General features: G+C 32.7%; 3 protein-coding genes across 4 annotated transcripts; 2 read left to right on the top strand and 1 right to left on the bottom strand.

Annotated features, from left to right (window-relative positions):
- The first annotated feature begins 5,849 nt into the window (after positions 1-5,849).
- On the top strand, positions 5,850-10,069 carry LOC108214871 (mannan endo-1,4-beta-mannosidase 2). 2 transcript variants are annotated; one of them, XM_017387106.2, is made up of 6 exons: positions 5,850-6,005; positions 6,095-6,814; positions 7,305-7,502; positions 8,352-8,474; positions 9,192-9,403; positions 9,509-10,069. In XM_017387106.2, the coding sequence occupies exons 2-6, from the start codon at positions 6,452-6,454 to the stop codon at positions 9,909-9,911; spliced, it is 1,299 nt and encodes a 432-aa protein (XP_017242595.1). In that variant the 5' UTR covers positions 5,850-6,005; positions 6,095-6,451; the 3' UTR covers positions 9,912-10,069. The 2 variants fall into 2 exon arrangements, with proteins under 2 accessions (XP_017242595.1, XP_017242596.1); XM_017387107.2 differs by having other exon boundaries at positions 5,925-6,814.
- A 1,572-nt stretch (positions 10,070-11,641) lies between these two features.
- Positions 11,642-15,706, top strand: LOC108211809 (putative ubiquitin-conjugating enzyme E2 38). Its single transcript, XM_017383504.2, has 7 exons — positions 11,642-11,754; positions 11,842-11,961; positions 13,359-13,895; positions 14,015-14,078; positions 14,542-14,681; positions 14,756-15,067; positions 15,214-15,706. The coding sequence occupies exons 2-7, from the start codon at positions 11,905-11,907 to the stop codon at positions 15,460-15,462; spliced, it is 1,359 nt and encodes a 452-aa protein (XP_017238993.1). The 5' UTR covers positions 11,642-11,754; positions 11,842-11,904; the 3' UTR covers positions 15,463-15,706.
- Positions 15,707-16,720: 1,014 nt separating this feature from the next.
- Positions 16,721-21,701, bottom strand: LOC108212207 (mediator of RNA polymerase II transcription subunit 15). The gene is made up of 3 exons (XM_017383932.2): positions 21,473-21,701; positions 18,663-18,950; positions 16,721-18,064 (listed from the first exon to the last, which is right to left on the bottom strand). Exons 1-3 carry the CDS (start codon positions 21,596-21,598, stop codon positions 16,955-16,957), a joined length of 1,524 nt encoding a protein of 507 aa, XP_017239421.1. The 5' UTR covers positions 21,599-21,701; the 3' UTR covers positions 16,721-16,954.
- Positions 21,702-22,383: the final 682 nt, after the last annotated feature.

The raw sequence follows: 22,383 nt of genomic DNA, 5'->3' as shown, positions 1-22,383 counted from the left end.
ATTTAAGTAATAAATATTACAAAAATAATATAAGTATATGTATTTTATATAAATATATGTAATATTTATATTATATATTAATTTTCGGGTCAATTTCGGGTAACCCGAATTCAACCCGAAAATGACCCGAACCCGAAAAACTCCAACCCGAATTCGTATTTTACAAGTCGAATTCGTGTCGGGTTGTTGGGTCGGGTCTAATATTGCCACCCCTACTCGTGAGACATGTTCGTGAGCGGTTCGCGAGCCGTTCGTGAACAGAGTTATTTCTTAATGAGTCGATCTTTAAACAATATTTTTGGCTCGATCCAAGCTCGAGCTCGAGCTCGAATTTGCTAATTTTTTAACAAACAATCACGAGCACTCTAGAGTTCGGCTCGCCTCGACTCGACTCATTTACACCCTTAAGTGGATTATTTGGACCTAACTTTTTGTTAAATAACAAAGTACACTACTTCGTACCCAAAAACATGGATCATACTTGTTAATTATATTATTCGTTTCGTTTTGAATATGAATCAGCCGTCGCACATTTTAGCACTTTGGCGTCTCATGAATAATAGAACTAGAACGTAGAATAAACCGCTTATGGGAGTGACTTGTCAATTTTATCTGACTTATAGAAATATTTTTATTATAAAAATCACAAAAGAAAGATTATATTGCAATTCATTTGAATGAAATCAAGATTAAATGAGATGAGATGTAATGAAATGAAATAAAATTTATACATAAAATCTGGAAAAATATTGTTTATGAATTCCAACCACATATTTTTTTTTTTAAATCTTCATTTCATCTATCACTGATTTGCCTATAATTCTCAACATAAAAATTGTTATACCTTTTAATGCCCATTCACTATTTCATTCATACAATCTTTTTCTCTATATAATATATTCATATTATCAAGTTTACGATAAAATTGTATATCGGAAGCGCACCTGATTCTATAGCGGAAGATATAATTAATTCGAATCGTGGACTTTGATCTTTCAAAAACTTGATTCGCTTATTGTCATATCTCGCTCGAATTAATGAGAATAGATGAGTAGAGGTTGAAGTAGCCCCGAGATAAACTTTTATATTATTTTCAGAGTAAAATGCACCTTGTATACATGTACTTTGATTGTGACACAACTTTATATTTAGACTTTAAAATTAATCAATTGAAACACCGGACTAGAAAATTCATTACAATATGTTCAATTTCGTCTATCTCAGTTAACTATGTTAGATTTTTTTGAGGGTATTTGCGTCTTCTCATTCGTTTAATTACTCTTTATTCTATTTAATAGAGCAAACAGCCCCAAATGTCACGTTATCTTCTTATATAGTCTAAATTTTCCGTTGCTAACACCCGCACTAACTAATAAATCAGAATTTATAAGATGACTGCGTAATATTTTGAGAATGTCTTATTATATATATGTCAGAAATTCATTAGCGTAACAAAAATATGCAAAATACTCAAAAAAATTCTAACGATGTTAAGTGAAATAGTAAACTAAACTAAATTTGTCATATATGTTTAATAACTTAGCCACAAACATTTTAGTCATAATTTAAATTTTTAATGAAATGTATTTATTACACTTATTAAGTCTTTTATCACTAAAAATTAGGCATGTAAAAATGAAAATCGGAGTGAAAATTAGATTTATTTTAGTATTAAAATATTATTTAATATTTAGTTATTATTATACTAGTTATCTATTACTCCCTCCGTTTCAAATTACATGTCTACCTCAAAAAAATCACATAGTTTAAGAAAAGTGGATTGTGAGAAAAAACAGGTGCATGAAGTCATTAATTGAACATAATATGTGGTGTATGGCTGATCTTGAAAATATAAATTAGTAATATGTGAATGAGAGTTGATTTTGGAAATATAAATTTACATTGAAAGTTGAAGTTGACAAGTATTTTGAAACAAATTTTTTTTTTTGTAAATTGGACATGTATTTTGAAACGGAGGGAGTAACAAATATATGTACTGTATCATGAATTCTAAAATTGTTCATATTTAAAATAATATAGTATTTTAAATTTATTAAATTATTATTTATACTTTGATTAAGAAAAACTTACAAGAATTAATCAACTTCAAAAGTTGAAATGATCGATATAGACTATTAATCAAAATTAATTGATTAAATCGAGTATTTTTTAGGCACCGATTATATAACTGAATAAGTACATATATATGGATTGTTTGGTTGGATAGGTGTATGTAGAGTGGTATGGGGTTGAGATATCATTATATCACGTGTTTGGCTGTGGGGTGAAATGAATATGATTGAATTAAAATATTTATGAGTTATATATTAATTATAATTAATTTAAGATGTCATTGAATTAATATTTATATATATATGAGTAATGGAAATAAAAGAAAATCTCATATCTTGAGGTTTTGAGAAATGAATTTGACGAAAGAGAATATATAAAATCCATATCTAATACCTCCCGTTAAATTTATTTGTCTTGTTTGATTTTTTTGTGGTCAAATTGTCCAAATTTTGACTGAAATTTACATATATAAAATAATTAGAAAAAATTATGAAAAATATATTATTACAATCTACAGTTATTCTACTTTTAAATTTTTTTTTTTGATGTTCAAGATATGTAAAAATAAATACTAATTATCAGTCAAATTTTGATAAATTTGACTGTAAAAAGTCAAACAATCTATACTATATATACTATACTATTATAATTTGTCGTCGTATAAAACTTTGGTGTGGTCATGTTGGTTTGGTGATTACTTTATAACTAAAAGTTTGCTGCACGTAGAGTTATCATACTCTTACATCTCTAAATAGTTTGATATATTACAAGATAAAAACTCCATCATTATTCTTTTAAATATAATTTATAATTAGTTAAAAAATAAATAAAATAAATTTACTATCATTAATATATATTATTATTATATGATAATTAATAATTAATTTAAAATTATATATCCGCCCGTACTTTGCACGGTAAGTTTAAGGCTAGCACAAATAAAATAGGACGGGAACGAGAGAGAAGTTCGAACCAAACCAACACTTACGCCACTTCTGTTATGAGAAAATTGTCGGTGGCTGTCGATATTGCCAAGTCGGCACTAATGGAACCCACCACACCAATCGTTCCATTATGCTAAAATCAAGGCATAATAAGTGCGCCTTATTTCTGTCCTATTCTTTTGTTACACGTTGCATGTGGGACAAGCGTCTTCCAGAAAAACTTATTCCCTCCATTTCAAAATTTATGTTCATTTCAAAAGGATTTTTCTTTTTCAAAATTAAATATAAATTTACATTTTCAAAGTAGCTCTTTATTCACATATTTTTAATTTAAATTTCTAAGATCAACTATATATCACATATTATGTTTAATTAATGACTTAATACAACTTTTTTTTCTTCTTGAAATTCACTTAAATTATATGATTTTTAGAAAGTAGACACGTAATTTGAAACAGAGCGAGTAAAATTGAAGTGTAAGTTGTACATTTATACTTTTTATTAAATAAAATTAATACTCCCACCGTTTCATAATACATGTCCACTACGCTTAAAAATTAATTTTTGTAAAAAAATTCATTTATTATTATATCTGTTCCATTAACCAAGTATAATTTGTGACATATATTTGATTTAGAAAATACTCCCTCCATTACATTATAATAATCTTGTTTATAATAATATTACCATAAGTTTATTTTTTCACCCAGCTAAATTTAATAACACACCAAAGTTTTCTTAAAATATTAATTAGGAGGTTGACTTTGCTCTCTTCTCCAAAAGGAATAGTACAATTTTATATGAGTCAATACTAATAACCATACTAGCAAATACTCCCTCTTTCCCAAAATAAGTGTCGTTTTGACTTTCTGCATGTAATTTAAGATGCAATTAAAACATACTTCTACAAATTATTTTCCAAAATTTTTTTTCTGAATAAAAATATAGATATTAAACTTTTATCCGAAAAAGAAATTTTGAAAAATAATATGTAGAAGTATGATTTTTTTCACCTCAAATTACGTAAAAAAAGACGACACTTATTTTGGGACAGAGAGAGTATATGTTTTAGAGCACATTTCCCTGAGTTTATGGCTTATAACTGATTTATGATTTAACGTGACTTATATGATAAGCTGAGAGTTTAAAAAGTCTGTTTAGGTAATTTTGACTTATTAATAATTTACAGATTATAACAAATATAATAATAAAAATAAAAGTGATTTATGGGTAACCCATGCCTTATGTGTAATTTTTATCAAAAAAACTAAGTCACTGAAAAAAGTATCTCAAATTAACTCTTGGCTTTAAGTCAGTTTTTTGGCTTAATTCTGATTTTAGGGGGTGTTTGGGGAGGGCTTAAAAGCCGGATTTCAGGGTTTATAATTTATAAGCACTTATTCGTACCGTATGTGTAAAAAGTAAGGAAGTACTTATAAAAAGTTAAGAATGCTAACTTTTGTTTCAGGGCTTCTACTTATTTCCCAAACACTTTAACCACTTATAAGTCTTAGTGGGTGTTTGGTTATCTTCCAGAAGCACTTCTTTTTGATAAAAGTCAGGCTTAGCTTTTTAACGAGCGTTTGGCAAAAGAAGTCCCCTGACTTCTATGTGACCTTTTAACAAAGAAAAGAACAAGAAAAGAGAAGTTACAAGTTGTAGCTTCTCATCCCAACTTCTAACTTCTTATTTATTTGATTAATTTATTTAATATGTTTTTTTTACATTTCAGATATGTGATAAATTATATATATTGATATATATCATTTTATTAATTAAAATGCTAAAATAAATATAGTTATATATTTAAATTATTAAAACCTCCACCGATTTATTATTCGCATTATCCAAACACTTTAACAACTTATAAGTTATATCCACTTATCACTTATAATCCACTTCTCTACTTTAAACAATAAGTAACTCTTTTTAAGCTTAGCCAAATGGCCCCTTAATTTGCTTCTAACTTATACTCCACTTATTTATTTTAAGTAATAAGCACTTATTTTAAAATTACCCAAACAGCCCCTTAAGTTGACTTCTAACTTATTATACAAGCAGACATTTTTCAGTTTAAAGTCAAAAATGACTTAAAACTTGGGCTTTAAGCCGAGGTAAATAGACTCATAGTAAAATAACCTAGCAAAGTTACCCGGATAAAGAATAAGACGCATACTGTGGGACATTTTTTTTAAGTTTGCCTAAACGGTCCCATAATTTTTTTAATTCTAATTTAATCTGGGTTTTGTCTCTGGCAAGAACTATCATGCGGATATGATGTACTCCCTCCGTCCCCTCCAATTCTTATCATTTAGAATGGAGTGCTCGGCACGCATTTTAAGGCTCATATAAAGTATAATTACATAACTTATTTTTAAAATTTTCTTTTTCTGAATAAGAATCTAATGTTTAAATTTTTATTCAGAAAAAAAATTATAAATATAAGTTATAAAACTATATTTTATATCAGTGTTAAAATGCGTGTTGAGCAACCCATTCCAAACGATAAGAATTGGAGGGGACGGAGGGAGTATATAGATATTTTTAATTATTAAGCGGTTAATTATTTTTGTACCATTGTATGAATATGCACTGATGAGGATTATAATATTATAACATGTTCAACATTTTTTTAATGATCGAACGGAACTTGTCTAAGACTTGAAACGCTGAACATGATATTTTTCCTCTCTGATAATTAAAAAAAAATTATATATTAAAATTTTATTATAATTCTGATCGTGGACGGTCCAACCTCACGAATCCTGGAGCGATCGACAACTTGGAACGGGGACCCATAAATAAATATCAAAATCAGCTAGTTCAGCCTTCATAGTTGTAATAATATACTCCTAGAAATACAACCATATATATAATAATTGCTCAATAAATAAAGTTGAAAAATACAATAACACCAGATTTCAGTCCACCAAATCAATAATTTTGTTTGATGTTTACACACCTGTGGATACTTTATTTGATTCTGAGGTCTGTGTTTTTTCTCATCCATCTTCAACCATCATATTTTGTTATCTTGTCAAGATTAAACTAATTCATATCTTCTGATTATATTTTAGGACAACAAGATGCAAGTGTACTGTGATGGCTGTTTTCTGTGAGCTTTATTAAATACTACTGGTCTAATTTTCTTTCTTACTATTTTTGGGTTGTTCTTTACAAGGTGATCTAGGTAAGTTTCCAAAAGATTTGGAAACTAAATAGATTCAAGATTTGATATTTCTTCATCTGGGTATTTGTGAGTTTCACAAATTCTTGATTCTTGGCTCAAAGGGTATTCAAGATTTGAAAACCCCTCATTTGAGTATCTCTGGTTTTGAAAAAGTCTTGATTTTTAGCTCATAGGGTATTCAAGATTCCACTTTTATGATCTGGGTCATTAGTGTTTGATAAATTTGTTAAATTAAACAGACAAAATGGTTGCAGGAAATAACCTGTTCTATCCAATAGTTGGTTTTGCTTCATGTGTTGCTTTTTTATATATGTCATTTGGTGACTTGTGGGCTGATTTTGGTGATCATTCTGAGCAAATTGGGAGTTTTGTGGAAAGAAATGGGACTCATTTCATGGTAGACGGTAGAGTTTTTTATGTTAATGGTTGGAATTCATACTGGTTGATGGACGATTCCGTGAATGAATATAGCAAGTACAGAGTCAAAGCTATGTTGCAAGCCGGTGCAAAGATGGGTCTGACTGTGTGTCGAACTTGGGCTTTTAATGATGGTGATTACAATGCGCTCCAGATTTCACCAGGTCAATTTGATGAGAAAGTATTCAGGGTAATATAATTTTGTAGTTTATAGTGTTTTGTTGAATTTATTATTGTGCATGAAAGCTTAATTAACTGTCTTCTATTTATACTCCAGCAATGTTGTTTCAACAAATTCTTTTTTGGATCAAGTATTTCGCTAAACCTATGTGTAAATTGTAGTAAAATAATTACATGGGGTTTAATATGTAGTAACATTTAAATCTTTACCGCGGAAAACTTCTTTATTCTGTTGCGTGAATTTGTTATAGTATGTCTCTGTACGACAAATCTTTAGATTAAAAAAGATCTTATCTCTATTTTCATAAAATTTTACATACCTGGAAAAATCGTGTCAGTATTAACAACTTGTTCCGGTTGCATTTCATTTCATGTATCTGTTACTGTGATATTGATATCTATTTTATGAAGTAGTTCAAGATATTGTCCCTTGAATTGTTGAATTCTTTCATGTTCAAATTATATAACTGACCTTTCATCTAATGGCTAATTAATGTCAGGCACTGGACCATGTCATAGCTGAAGCCAAGCAACAAGGTGTCAGGCTTCTCCTTGCTTTAGTGAATAATTTGCAAGCTTATGGTGGTAAGACTCAGTATGTCAAGTGGGCATGGGAAGAAGGCCTTGGTTTAACATCTTCTAATGATTCATTTTTCTATGATCCATCTATTCGCCGCTATTTCAAACACTATTTAAAGGTAGCCTCTATGCCTGATTCATTTCATGTTCAATCAGAAGTCTCTCGGCTATTATGTTTATATGTATATTTGTATTTGGGTGGGATCTACAAAATTAATAAACACATAATGAACTGTTAATGCAAGATAGGAAGACCTGTGGAATCAATTTGGTGTCATCTGCTAATTATTTTTGTTACTTGAGGTTATTCTGTGGCTCATTTTCTATTTTATGCCCTAGCCCATGAAGGCAGGTGGTCGACACATCTTTTATGGTGCCAACATATTGATATACTAGCGATTGACCAGGAGATGATCTTGGTTTCTTAAATGAAAATGATCATCCCAATCCCCAAGGCCATTTCGGGGGCTAGGCATCATGAATGTGGTTTGTTTACTTCCATGAAGATATTTGGTAGAATCTTATTGTAGAATTACTACAATATATCAAGAGTGTGACTAAAAGTTTCAGATGTTTAATCTTATACGTTTGAGAATCTCTGGTTGATTTATGAATTTATTATGTAGGACAAAAGATTAAGCTGCATTATGAAATATGCCCATGAAAATGTCAAGACTTGGGAGGCACAACTGAGCACAAGTATCCAGAGTGAATATAATAATAGTGATGCCACGCAGATTGAGTGATAATATGTTGAATTCGTTTTAATTTTTACTTTGAAGATTGTCAATATGTCCAATTTAGTATTCATTAGTAAACTGAAAGATAGAAAGGGAAAGGAGATGAGACATATCATTTTCCTTTCTTTTTTGTCTTATAGAACGTGAAATGAATTGTATATTTTTGGATGACTGAGATAAAGACAATGTTTGAATAATCGACTAAAACTAGTTACTTTTCTTTTGCAGACTATTTTGACTAGAAAGAACTCTTTAACCGGGATTGAGTACAGAGACGATCCCACCATTTTCGGTTGGGAATTAATTAACGAACCCCGTTGTGTTACCGATGCTTCAGGAAACACTCTACAAGTAAGTTGTACACTCTAGACCTCCAAGTGAACTTGGACATTTTGCTGTATAACTTTTAAACAATTTTAAGAGCCATATAGTGTAATCTGTAACTTCTCAATTCCTTTTTTGTTCTGTACTGCTTATTCTTATGCTCTAGAGCATCTATGAACAACAGCATTATACTATATATATTCATTGAGCTCTTGTGTATGCCCAAAGAAATAAATGTGTTATTGGACTTGTGTTAAGTGACCAATTCTCCTGATCCTTGATAAATTCTGAGAATATTGGGGGTCACAGGGAGTCGAACTCGAGTCTCCCACGAGCCTAAGCTCTGATACGATGTTAAGTGACCAATTCTCCTGAAACCTCAAGGTGTTGGGAGGAGGGCTTATCAGATCATATTCTAACAACTTGTTTATGCTGCTCAAGTTGATAAGGAGTTTCTGCTGAATACCCGTTTAAGCAATTCCATGTATCTTTAATATTAAAATTGATTCTCTGCCAATAGAAATGATGTGAGGGGAGCCCCTTTTTTTTTTTTTTTTTTTTGGCAAGTACTATACTGTGCTATTGTTTCTTCTCTTTCAAACACTACCAAATAATGTGCTATAAACAGACAATCTTTTTTTTTATCTTTCTGGTTATTGCTTATTCTCACTGTTGCAACTAACGGACTGTCATTGAGTTCTTTTTTGTCAGAGTATGAATTGATTGTTTGTAGTATAAGTGCAGGACTGGATACAAGAGATGTCAACCTTTTTGAAAGCAATTGACAGAAAGCACCTACTAACTGTGGGTCTTGAAGGATTCTATGGCCCTAAAAGTCCAAAAAGATTAACCGAGAATCCAGAATGGTGGGCATCAGACCTTGGAACTGATTTTATTCGCAACTCCATGCTCCCCACCATCGACTTTGCATCTGTTCATATATATCCTGACCATTGGTAACGCGTTACATTTCTGATTTTTCCTCTCTTGCCAAAGGAGAAACAATAAGCTATTTTGCTAATATATATAATAATAATATAATCACTTTCATCTTGGTGCAGGACTCATGTGCAAGATCTTGAGTACAAACTAAAATTTGTTTCCACATGGATGCAATCTCACATTGAAGATGGTGACAAGGAGCTTATGAAACCTATCATGTTCACTGAATTTGGATTATCCAGCGAGAACAAAGGTTTCGACCCAGCCCAGCGAGACAGGTTCTACAAAATAGTTTTTGACATTATATACAAATCTGCAAAGGAGAAAGGGTCCGGAGCAGGATCTTTTGCATGGCAATTCTTTGTCGGAGGAATGGAAGACCACAATGATGAATTTGGAATAGTGCCATGGCAGAGACCATCTACATATAAGCTAATAACTGAACAATCTTGCCGACTAGCAAGGATACAAGGAGTCATACCCTTGCAAACGCAATACTTGAAACAATTGTGTTCACATTGATCATGAAATAATACTTTGTTCGAGTGTTTCTATGCTTAAAAACTGAGTTATGTAGCATGGTGTGGGTTGAGATTAGTTTTGTACCACATTCTTCATAATAGGTATATGTATAATTCTTTTTGCTTTGGAAGGAAAGAAGAAATCATTGCTTTGCATCAGCATTTATCCAATTGTAAATTAGGTGGTGAAGTGGCTTTTCTCATGATGTCTACATTTCTAGTGAAGTAGTTTTTGTTTTTATAGCAAAGTAAGTTTGAAATGAGGATAGTAAAAGTAAAGTGGATCTTAATCATGTAATTATATGTAGGGTAGCACTCCATAGCATACCCTCTTATATGGAGTTACGTAGCACAACATTATAAATATATACATAATATATATTCTATTATATTTTTTATGAAATATAATTGCAAATTTTGATTATTAAACCGAAAACGAAGTTATACAATTTTTTTATTCCAAAAATCACCTAAAATTATGCAATATCTCAACATGATTCTATAACACAATAATAATCATCCAGAATTATTCTGTTGTAGAATCAGTTTCGAAAATATACCTTTTTAATCAAATTTTAAGTGTTAAATTACTTAAAATAAATTTATTTTATAGTATTCTATATTAGAATCATGTTTTATATGTATTCTATAACAGAATTTATAATAAAATTGATGATTAATAGTGGCGCACTATGTAACTCCATATAAGGAGTCCCTCTCTGGAATGTTGGCCATTATATGTATTCAGATCCCTCATTATTGATCTGCATTCAGATAGTGTTCAAACTATTGTTACCTTCTTTTTTTTAAGCTCGTATCCGGGTCAGCTTGCAAGACAGCAAGTCTTAAGCGTCACTGACTCATTGTCCAATCATATGGGACACCCGGGGTTTTCAAGTCATTGTTATTGTTGTTCAAGTATAGAACAAAACACAGTACTTCATGATATCCTGTGCGTTTGTACAAGCTCTGGCCTGCTAATGGTATGGAGTTGTAATACAACAAGAATCAAACTTCGGAGAGGTACGCAGAGGCCTAATCTGAATTGGTTCCCTCAATTTGACAAAACTAAAAACAGTAATAACAAATTTGGTTTTAAAACCATTATTAAAGAAAGCATGTCTCCGGGTATAAAACAAGTTTTACACCTAAACGTATAATTTTTTAAATTTTTATTTCAAATACACTCTTTTTTAAAAATATAAATTACTCATAAAAAATTAGAAATAAATTTTGTAAATTCTACGATCTATTTATTGCACGGTTTTTTATTTGTAAGGTACAAATAATATTCTAGGAGTAATGCTACATCCCAAATTATGTTCTCAAATCACCCGTAAAGACATATGACTAATTCTAATTGGGTGACTTCGGGATTATTATTATTATTATTATTATTATTATTATAATAAATGTAACCAATTATACATTACTAATTAGATTTGTAAAAATCATTTCGGAACACTTTTTTGATTATCTAGTATTTCCCATATCCTAAATTTTTTTAGTTTATTAAAAATTCTCAATTTGCCCTTAAAAAATATTTATCAATTATTTAATTGTTTTTTGAATTGATAAAACTCAGTGAATTATCCAAAAAAATTCTAATAACCACGTTAAATTCTGAATCATCCGATGGACTTATTAGTTCCAATTGCCGATTAGATAGAAAGCGCATCAACAAATCAAGCCTCCGAAGAAGTCCGAAGCAAAGGCATACCCAAAGCAGCACCAGCACGTTGTGAAAACAAAACCATACATACACATCTCTCGACTTATACAAGCTTCCAAACACGTGACACGTGCGCAGCACATAGATCCTTCCCTCAAGCGTCCAAAACACGGTTTTTTTTATTTATTATAACTTTTTCTTACTAATATATATAATAATATAATAATAATAATAATAATCTTGTGATACAACAACACAGATACGCAGCATAGGTTTACCCTAAACGCGAAGGAGGGTTTTTGGCGAGCTCAAGTTAAGCAGCATGGATGTTAATGCCAATTCGCAATCTTCGCTCTCCACCAGCCTTAATCACCCTAAGGTTTCTTAATCTTATCAACTATTTTATGCCTTTTTCCCTTTTTGCTTTGTTTTTGTATTGTCTGCACTTTTGTTCTGTGTTTTTGTGATTGCGATTGATTGGATGATGATTTTTCTGCATACATGTGAGATATACTACTGCATTTTATTGTGTATTCCTGTGTTTTATGTTGGTGTGTCTTTCTACTCAACTGTTAGATGACTCTAGGATAACAACGTCGATCAATCGGTTTATGTGTTTAACATTCTCCGTCAGCCCATCGTTAATTCACAAGTTTATTATATATAAGATAGAAATATAATTTATTGGGAATTAATTTTGTTCAAGTTATGATTGTGTCATTTTGGGTGTTATGGGGACTGATATATGAAGATCTCTGTGTGTGTGTGTGTGTGGGGGGGGGGGGGTTCTAGAGTTGGGAACGGCATTTTTCATATTGTTCTGCGGTGCAGGTAGAATTGTGATGGACTGGTAATTGAATCAGTGCGGTAGAATTTGTTTTTTGATTATGAAATTGAGTGTGGAGAGTGGGAAATTGAAGAAAGGTAAATATGAATTACTATTATTTTATAAAAACTCGTGGTGCAGCTTAAATTATGATGGACTGCTGCATGAATTGGTGCAGTAGAGTTTATTGTTGAATTATGAAAAAGAATGAGTGCACAAGTGGGGGAAATGGGACAAAGATGAACTCAATTGAATTATAAAATTAAACAATAAGAATCAGATAGGTAGCATGGTTGGGTGTACTTTAACAATGTGCTTCAAATTAGAAAACGTAGACGAGAAAAAAACGCAGGAGGATATTTCTAAATATTCACTGTACTATTCAAAGTGTGCTCCTAAACAGGGATGGAGCCAGAAATCCTAGCATGGGGTAGCGAAGTAATATAAAAAATTTGATAACAGGATCTCACTTATATATAGTGAAAATATTTGTAGTCCAGATAAAATAGTAGCAAATAGGTATAAATAACCCTCTAGAAAAGGCCCGTGTTCAGCAAAAATATACAAAATTATACATATTTGAGTAGGTCACTGGTTCTGATCCTAATATGTCACCAATAGGACTAATATATACACTATTCTAATGCCAAATGACGATTTTTCGTTTTGTAAATTACATCAATGATTGGATCGTTGTCAAACTTTTCAGCAACGTCTTTTTCAATATATGTAATCAAGTAATCATGTAAGAAATCGTCCTCCATCTTGTTACGTAATTTTTTCTTCACAAATTTCATTGCATATCATGTGAAAAAGTTTGGGGGGACAAACTTAAAATTTTCATAATTTAATATATAATATTTAAAAATTTGTATTATTTCTAAATTCTAATACTTAAAATTTGTACATCTGCATGCTTTAAATTAAAAAAAAATTCTCATGTTCTCTAGGTGGCAGTTGCTGAAGAACTCGGAAATTCTAGTAGCATTGCAGGAGCAACAGCTGCAGGATGTCTTGTGTCAGAGAATTCAGATAATATAAATGATTGTGCCTCAGATATGTCGTATCATGGTGATGACAATGATAGTGAAGGGGATGACGTTGTTGATGATGATTATGGCGATCTCTACGATGACGATGATTATGATTACATGTTTGATGACAACAGTGATGATGAGAATATTAAGAAGAAAAAACAAAAATCAGGAAGTGATGATGAATATTTGAGTGTGCAATTACAGTTTGACAATGTAGATTTGCCTCCTGGGGTGGAAGCTTCAGTTCCTGACTTTGCTGATATAGACAGCAAGGCTTCTGCTTCAAGGCGTAGAGCAATACCTGCAAACTTCAGTTCTAATGCAAAGGAGGGAGGCGGGGAGAAAGAACTTGATGCGGTGCAGAAGTATCTAACATTCAAGAGATTTGACATTGTTGATGATTTATCAGATCATTATTACCTCAAACCTGAAGGCTTTAATAAACTTCAGGTGACTTTCTTACATAAATATGTACATGTTTAGTTTTGTGAGAAATGAATACAGTATTACTTGTTCTTGGTATTTTATTTTATACTTTTATAGCATTTCTCTGTGATATTCTCTTGTAGCCTACATCAAGTTGGACAAAGAAAATCCATGACGAGTGGAAAATTTTGGAGAGCAACTTACCTGGTGAGTCCCTAAACTATTATAGTTTTCTGTTGAACTATTATGTATATACATCATCTTAACATTTATGTTTGTTTGGTTAAGAAAAATGGAATGATAAAAGAATTGTGAACAAAGGTAGGAGGGAAAGTGAAAAAAAATGAGGGATTGCAAATTCATTCTGAGATTGGTAAGTTGGGACTTGGGAGTGCATTACATCTCTTAAGAATGTGACAGAGGAAGGAAAAATAAAACACACAACATTAAGATTGTTTATAGACAGAGAAACTAACAAAACTAAACTTGAAGCGGACTCCATTTTTTCTTTTGTAAAGAGACTCGAAGTGGATTCTTGTGCAATTGTTTGATAATCTTTCTTTATTATAATATGGTACTTCTGCAGGTCTTCCATGTGTGTCATCATATTGCACAATTTTACGATTAACATTTATGACTAATTTATATCACCTTATAATGAACTGGGCAGATACAATATATGTTCGAGTTTATGAGGGTAGGATGGATCTTTTGCGGGCTGTCATCATTGGACCAACAGGCACCCCCTACCATGATGGGCTTTTTACTTTTGATGTTCACTTTCCCAAAAACTATCCTGACGTACCACCTGTATGTGTTTTTTGTGACAATTACTATGAGATTGAATATTCGTGTCTGTTAAAACTGGATGCTTCTTTTTTCAGCTGGTTAATTACCGTTCTGGAGGGCTTCGAATTAATCCAAACTTGTACGAAACTGGATATGTCTGCCTCAGCCTTCTAAACACTTGGACTGGGAAAGGGAGTGAGAAATGGTTGCCCAACAAATCTACAATGCTGCAGGTTTTGGTTTCTATACAGGCTCTAATACTAAATGCAAAACCTTTCTTTAACGAGCCTGGACATGCCTCTAGTTACCGTGGAAATGAGGGTGTGAAAATGTCTGCTGAGTACAATGAAAGAACCTTTATATTATCCTTGAAAACGATGATTTATACCCTCAGAACCCCCCCAAAGGTAGGTCTTGTCATCTCATTTGCAATATTTTCTACAATTTGTGATTACTCATATAGCGTTTATATCTGTCAGTAATATTCATGCAAGTTACATAGGTTGTTTTGCGAGACTTATTAAGTGTGTTGCACTCTATTTTTCTCCTGCAGCATTTTGAAGATTTTGTTTCTGGTCATTTTCGTGTTTGGGGACGTGTTATTTTAATCGCTTGTAGAGCTTACATGGAGGGGGCTGGTATTGGTTCAGATGTCAAAGGTAACATTGAGGAGTCAGGCAAGGGTGAAGCGAGCCAGCTAAAAGGATTCAGGAAAGAGGTAGCTACAATGTTGAAATTGCTTGTAGAAAGCTTTATTGGAAATGGATCAACAGACTGTGAGGAGTTCCGTCTTGCAGACTGACTAGAGTTACATTCTGTGGTAACATAGCAAACTTGAGGTTGGGTCATATATAGTTTAGCCCTTCGCTAACTTTGTACTTGCTAGTTAAAGAGTATATATTTAAGAAGGGTAAATAGTTAAGGGATGATGATTCTTGGATTCAAGTCATTTTTATTTTTTGCACAATGATGTCTGGTTTATAGCTGATTACAAGACAGTTTTCTTTCATTCAAGATTCATGACTTTAAAAAGTCGATTTCTGAAATTGCTGTTGGACATATACCTCTTTATACTCGATCTTTATGGTAAAGAGGGAAAATTCTAACTTGACATCCAGTATTCTTGGGATGATTATGCTATGTTCTAGAGCACCCAGATTATATGAAGCACAATCATGTTATGTCCTACAGCACCCTGAATATAATCTTGTTGAGGTTTTCATCGTTCTTGAGTTTTGCAAGTTTGTGTTTGTTTTTGACAGCAAGTTCTGAACTGGATTGATAAAATTGTTTACTTGAAGGGTTGATTATTTTTGATTTTTTCTCACCGACACTGTACTCCAGGGAATTTTGTTTTTTGTTGATGAGAAAAGAACTGAAGGCAAGAGAAGAGAATGAAAACAACTGTAAAAGCTTTCTTTCGTGTGCTCTCGAGTTCAGCACAGTGAACTCAGAAAGGGAAGAAAAAGTTCTGAAAAAAAGTGATTTTTTGTGATTTTTTTTTTTTCCATATCATTCCAATTTTGGAGAGAAAACCAGATGGATGATATCTCTCTGCGACAACTACTAACACAATTTTATTATAGAGCTATCACTTATTAATTAAAACCCACCACATCACTTGCCACATCATTATATACAAATTTACTGTACACAATTATGTGCACCTAGCACTACTCCAGGCGAAATCATATTGTCTTTTCAGTTCGCTTCAGCTACTGATGAAACCATGCTTGTAACAGAAATAGCCTAGGTACGTTACCAAATGTATGCAAAATTTGGACCATATTCAACAACAAATGCGGAATACTGCACTGCAGTTGCAAAAAATGCCCACTGACTACAAAGTTTTGCATAAGTCTTATACAAAACACAAAGATTGCACTATAATTTTTCATTCTATTTCCGCATCAAAACCAGAATTCAGCATCATTCCTTTTCTTCCTTGAGTCGAATCAAATGGCCCCTAAACATACAAAGGAACAAATTGTTCGAATGCAACACTTTCAGGATTTATATTTCTGACTTTATGTATTTCGCAATTTAACTGTGCGAGAATCTCAACTTGGTTTGCATACAAAGCAACAATATATCCACCGTTAAACAAGAACGTGTTAATACATCAAAGCTTGGAAACTAATGATCAGTAGACCTGATAGATTTGGACGAGATAGCAAAATAATAGAACGCATCTCTCGATATACATGCAAACTACCAAGTACAAATCAATTGTAGTTTTATTCACAAAATACACCACAAATGTTTCATCACGATTCACGTGCTGCAGTTGTTGCTTAACCAGCCCATGCCCTCTGAGAACTCCCTGCAGAAAGTGCATTCATGCGTTCAAGCACGACATTAAAATCAACAGGTTGGCCATTTTGCTCTAGCCTCTGGATTACACTTACGACTTGATCTCCCCTGTATCCCATGCTAACTAATTTCTCAATCAGTTCACTGTAGGGATGGTTCCGCATGTTTTGTGGAGGGCGAGCCGTTGGGCTTGTGGCATTGGGTGGTTGCTGGTTTTGAGAGTAATTACTCGGCTGGATTTGAGTCTGAGGCAGATGCAAGCTTTCACCATCATACATCACGTAAGTATTTCCCGGGAATACTGTAGGGTGGGGTCCAGAAGTCACATACCTATCTCCTGGCTGTGCTCCAAAAGTAGCCTTCAAGTGCTGATGTGGAGGCTGCTGCTGAACTGGTCTACTCACACCAAGATACCCATAAGGCATTGCTTCTGAGTGACTTAAAGTGGCTTGAGAAATTCCTGAAAATGACATTTTCCGTGGCATGCTATTTGGGAGGGCCTCTGAAGTAGAAGAGCTTGCAGCTTGACCATGCGTATAGGGAGAATAAGCAGCAAGGGGTGAGGGCCTCACTTGGGACTGCAAAGATATTTGTTGTTGGGGTTGACTCTGCTGAGATAGCTGCTGGGACCACTGTTGCTGATAGTGGTTTTGTGGTGTCTGGTTTACTTGAGTTTGTATGGGCTGTGGTGAAGTTCGATACTGAGAATCAGTTGGTAGATATTGACCATGTGTCTGTTGCATCTGAGATGGTATACTCGAAAGCTGCACGGAATGTAGATAATAACCTTGGGATGGCGTAATACCTTGAGGTGCCATTATTGGATGCTGGCGTTGCTCCCCTGATCTGGTGGGATGTGATGGTTGTGAAGAGACTTGATTGGGTAAAGCAAGAGCTAGTTGTTGGCAATGCAAATTTGACGTGTCATCATTCTTTCTTGCACCAGAAACAGGGGGTGAAGCTCTCTCCTCACTTCGTTGGGAATGTACTGAAGAACTGGATGCCTTGTGTGTAAGCTGAATCTTTGCAAGTTCTTTTTGAGTATCAGCAAGCTCCTGTTTGTCTCTTAGGATCTGTACGGACCTATGGACCTGCAGTGTGCATCATATAGAAGTATAACGTACTAGTTGCTAAAGTTGTAGAAGTTAAGATACTCAAAATTTAGGAACAAGGGAACAATATAAATATGTGCAGCCTAAGCAATCAGTAAAGGTGCAGATCGTTGCAGCAGATTATAGTGGTGAACCTAAATTAAATTGACATTAAGAGCATCTACTCTTTGTGTCAACCAAAAGTACCAATATTGTCAAATTGTCAAAAGTATTAATATTTCTATTCCCTCTCTTCCACGATACTTTTTGGCACTTTTCTCAACAAAATCTACTACAATGGTTGGCATTCAAAGTTGTCAATTTGATCTTACAAATATAATTGTATTTATATATAAAGGTTTATGCCTTTTTCATGGGGGTGCATCCATTTTTTTTTTCCCCCTATTTTAAGAGGGTGCCAGAATTGGGCAATTTTGCTTGGCACTCTTACCACTCCAATGGAAAGCCAACAAGAGAGTCATGTCAAAGAAAATTTTGGCACCCTTCCATTGCAGTTGCTTTAACTTCAAGTGCAGCAATATAATGAGACATGCAAGAGCGATATTGTTGCAAATTATATAACCAATTATAACATCACCTCTTGCAGATGCTTCTCCAGAAATTTTAGTTTCGAACTTGCTTCTTCATTATCACGAGCTAACCCTGAACGCATTTCTTCAATAGATTTATCTAGATTGTAACAGTGTAATTCAAGCTGTGATACTCTGGAGCTAATCCCCTCGAGAAAGCGCAATAGATTGTCAACATATTTTCTTACTGTGCTTTCAACATGAGCAGCCAAATCTTGCTTATAAGATTCTCCTGGCGGACTATAAGAGGAAGCAGGGAATGCTGATGAATTTGCCATTCTACTTTTCTGGAATTCCTGGACATCATAATAAAAATATTTGATCTATAAATTTAACTTGAAAACTAAAGAAATGACACAAAGAACTAAGCGCTGTCATTTATATTGTACTGGGAGGGAAGGGTATAAGTGTTTTCATGGTTCTAAAATAACTAGAAAAACAAACTCATACATAACAGAAATGGCAACTCCATAACCAGTGGCGGACCTACGCTTGGACTGAGGTGAGCCCAAGCCCAGGTACTCTCAACAGCTTGTCCCATATTATCAGTATTATTTTGGTCGGAACTAACTTCAGCCCGGGTCAAAAATTTAAAAGCCCAACACGGAATGCTTCTTGTCATCCTCTTAGTGTATATGTTCTGCTTAGTGTTTGGTTTTCATTTTACATTTGTAATCGTAATCTGAGTACAACCTTTAAATTCTCATTTTGTTTTCTCTTTTAAATTTTCAGATTTCAATATTGGGCGTTTAAATTAAAAAATATACGTATTAATTAGACCTAAAATGACACAAAATATGGCCTATGAGACTGATCTTAGAGAAACTATAATCTGAATACCCACCTACACGGCTACACATGCATGCTAAAAAAGCAGAGGATTTAAAAAATAATCATTCCATCTGCTGACTTCTCACCTAATTATAAGAATACTCTTCATATGGATATCATTGAGATTTACATATGTTTGTCTAAATTTTTTTATCTCACATAACAACAATTTGCCCTCTTACTTAAACAAAATTTAGGACAAAACATAAAATATGAGAAGTACAAGGAAAATGTCATGAACAATATAAAGTACTAACACTACATAGAGATCACAAATTTACACATGTTTACCTTTCCACCAATTGGATATTTTGATGGTCATCTATTGTAGTAGGATTGTAGGAATGATGCAGACAAATGAACTAAGAATTCGATTAGTATCAATATTATAGTATTACTCTTAAACGAGTCCCCGCAATCATGTCCAAGGATCCTAAATAGTTGCAAATTGGGAATCTGATTCTTGGATTCACACCTGGACCCCAAGTCCGGAAAGCATAGCTTTTATTTCATTTTGAACTTTTTGAACTGGTATATAGTAAGGTGAAGGGTGCATCCGGCTCTAATAAGAAGGATCCAACTCAAATCCTCTGTAAACTGCTAATTTAATAATCTACATTTATCTACTAGCCATATACAAAATACAGTAAAAACTCTATAAATTAATAATGTCGGGACCGGGAAAATTTATTAATTTAGAGAGTTATTAATTTATTGATAAATTAATAATTATTAAATTAAGGAGTTTTTATTTGATTATACTGTAAATACCAAACAACAAAATATATTGTATATAAATTAATATACAAAACAAAAAGGCAAATTAGTCTTTGTCTCTTAAAAATACACTGCAGCGAACTTTGGGACTATATATTGGAAATCAATAACGACTTTTAAAGTACTGTACAACAAATGTAATCAAGAGCAATAAATGTGTTCAATATATTCTTAAACAAGTTTGGCATATATAAATTACATGAATATGTTAGAGTATTCAAACCATATCTCGCCCGAAATCTAAAAGGAAAACAGACAACTATTGAATCATATTTTAATAGAGTGTAATATATTTTTTTCAATTTCTCTGAATTATTAATTTATGATTTTCTTGGGACCGAAAATTATAAAGGGATCTCCCAAAAAATTATTATCTTATTATTTTATCGAGTTTTTTAATTTTTTACATTGGCCCAAGTCGAGACCGAACAAATTTATTATTTTAAAGAGTTTATTAATTTACCGAGTATTAATTTAAAGAGTTTCTACTGTAACATAGATAATTGTATTAACATTTCTCAACTTCCCTTACCCATCACGAATAAATACTACTCCCTCCGTCCCTCCCATTTCTTATCGAATGGGTTGGGCACGGAGGTTAAGAAATATGTATAAAGTAGTGAAAAAGAGAAAGAAAAATGGGTGAAGTGGTGGGACCCATTGATTTTTAATATATAAAAAGAAGATAGTGGAGTTAAAGTAGTGTGAAAAGGAAATAAAAGTGGAGAAGTGGTGGGACTCATCGACTATTTTTGGTAAGTTTTGAAATGTAAAGAATTGGATGAGACACCCAAAAAAAGAAAATGTAAAGAAATGGGTGGGACGGAGGGAGTATCAGCTAATTTATCAAGGTGTTAAACCAAACTAAAATTCAAAAGGAAGTATATTTGTCTTAAATTTCGAAACCCCTTACCTCCACTTAACCAATACAATAAGGTACTATGTCAGGACACATATTGACGTGATCAGGATTCCAAAACACCCGGATTACAAAATTTATCACCAAAGCCAGACGAGGCATAAAATAACTTTTACTAATTAATTATCAACTAATGGTAATCATCTGAAAACAAAAATGATCTCCATTTGATTTTTAAGGATCAAACCTGGGTTGTAGCCCATGCTAGCCCACATGGGTTCCACCAAAAACTACATGCAACATGTACATATAGGATTATATATAATACAAGAATGTTAAAGAAAAACAAACCTTTCCAGGATTATTAGTATTGACAGGATGATTCCCGTTAGATGGCTCGGGAATTGGGTAATCTTCGTAAGAGGAGAGAATGTCGTCATCGCTGCCATAATCATACCCTTTTGATCCGGAGGCCATTGCTGATAGCTTCGTTGGATTATTTGGGGAAATGAATTTGGGAGAATTATTGGAATGTGGTGTGTGTTTGTGTTTGTGTGTAACGACTAACGAATGGTAGAAGATAGAGAGTTGGTTCCTTGGCGGAGCCTTGTCAGCGAAAAGAAACGTTTGTAGGTGATGAAATTCAACAAGTATCGTTTACCTTTGTGAGTGTTTTTTTTTTTTTTTGAGAGCAACCTTTGTGAGTGTTAATTAAGCACGCTCGAATCTCAAAATAAATATCCTTGAATTATTTTTGTTTCGTGTTTTTTTTTTTGAAGAAATTTTTGTTTCGTCTTTATAATTTTAGTCATATACTGTCCAATTTTAATCGTTTCTGACTTTTTACACGTATTTTAATGTGTTAAAAAAATTATATATAAACATAATTATTTTTTATAAAATTTATATCAATTTAAATTTTAGAATCAAAATTTTTATTTGATAAGAATTGAATTTTTTTATTGAGTGTAAGTATACATGTTAAAAAGTCAAACATCATTTAAAATGAGACAGAGGGAGTACATGATTACACTCTAATTTTTAAAAAAAATCGAAAATTTGAATATATTTGAAAAAAAATTCTAATCTATTTCTATATAATTAGGGCCAATTCAGCAATTGATGCTTATGGTTTTTTTTTCAAGAAGCCGACTTCTATTTTTCCTGACCCTTTGTGTAAGAAGTCAGGAGCACTTATAAAAAACTGAGAATGCTACTCCCTCCGTCCCTAAATACTTTTCCTGTTTCTCCTTTTCACGTTT

This window comes from Daucus carota, chromosome 3 (assembly GCF_001625215.2).
Source record: "Daucus carota subsp. sativus chromosome 3, DH1 v3.0, whole genome shotgun sequence".
NCBI classification, from domain to species: Eukaryota; Viridiplantae; Streptophyta; class Magnoliopsida; order Apiales; family Apiaceae; genus Daucus; species Daucus carota.
The sequence above is the reverse complement of the archived record's forward strand: the minus strand, read 5'-3'. Positions and strand labels throughout refer to the sequence as shown.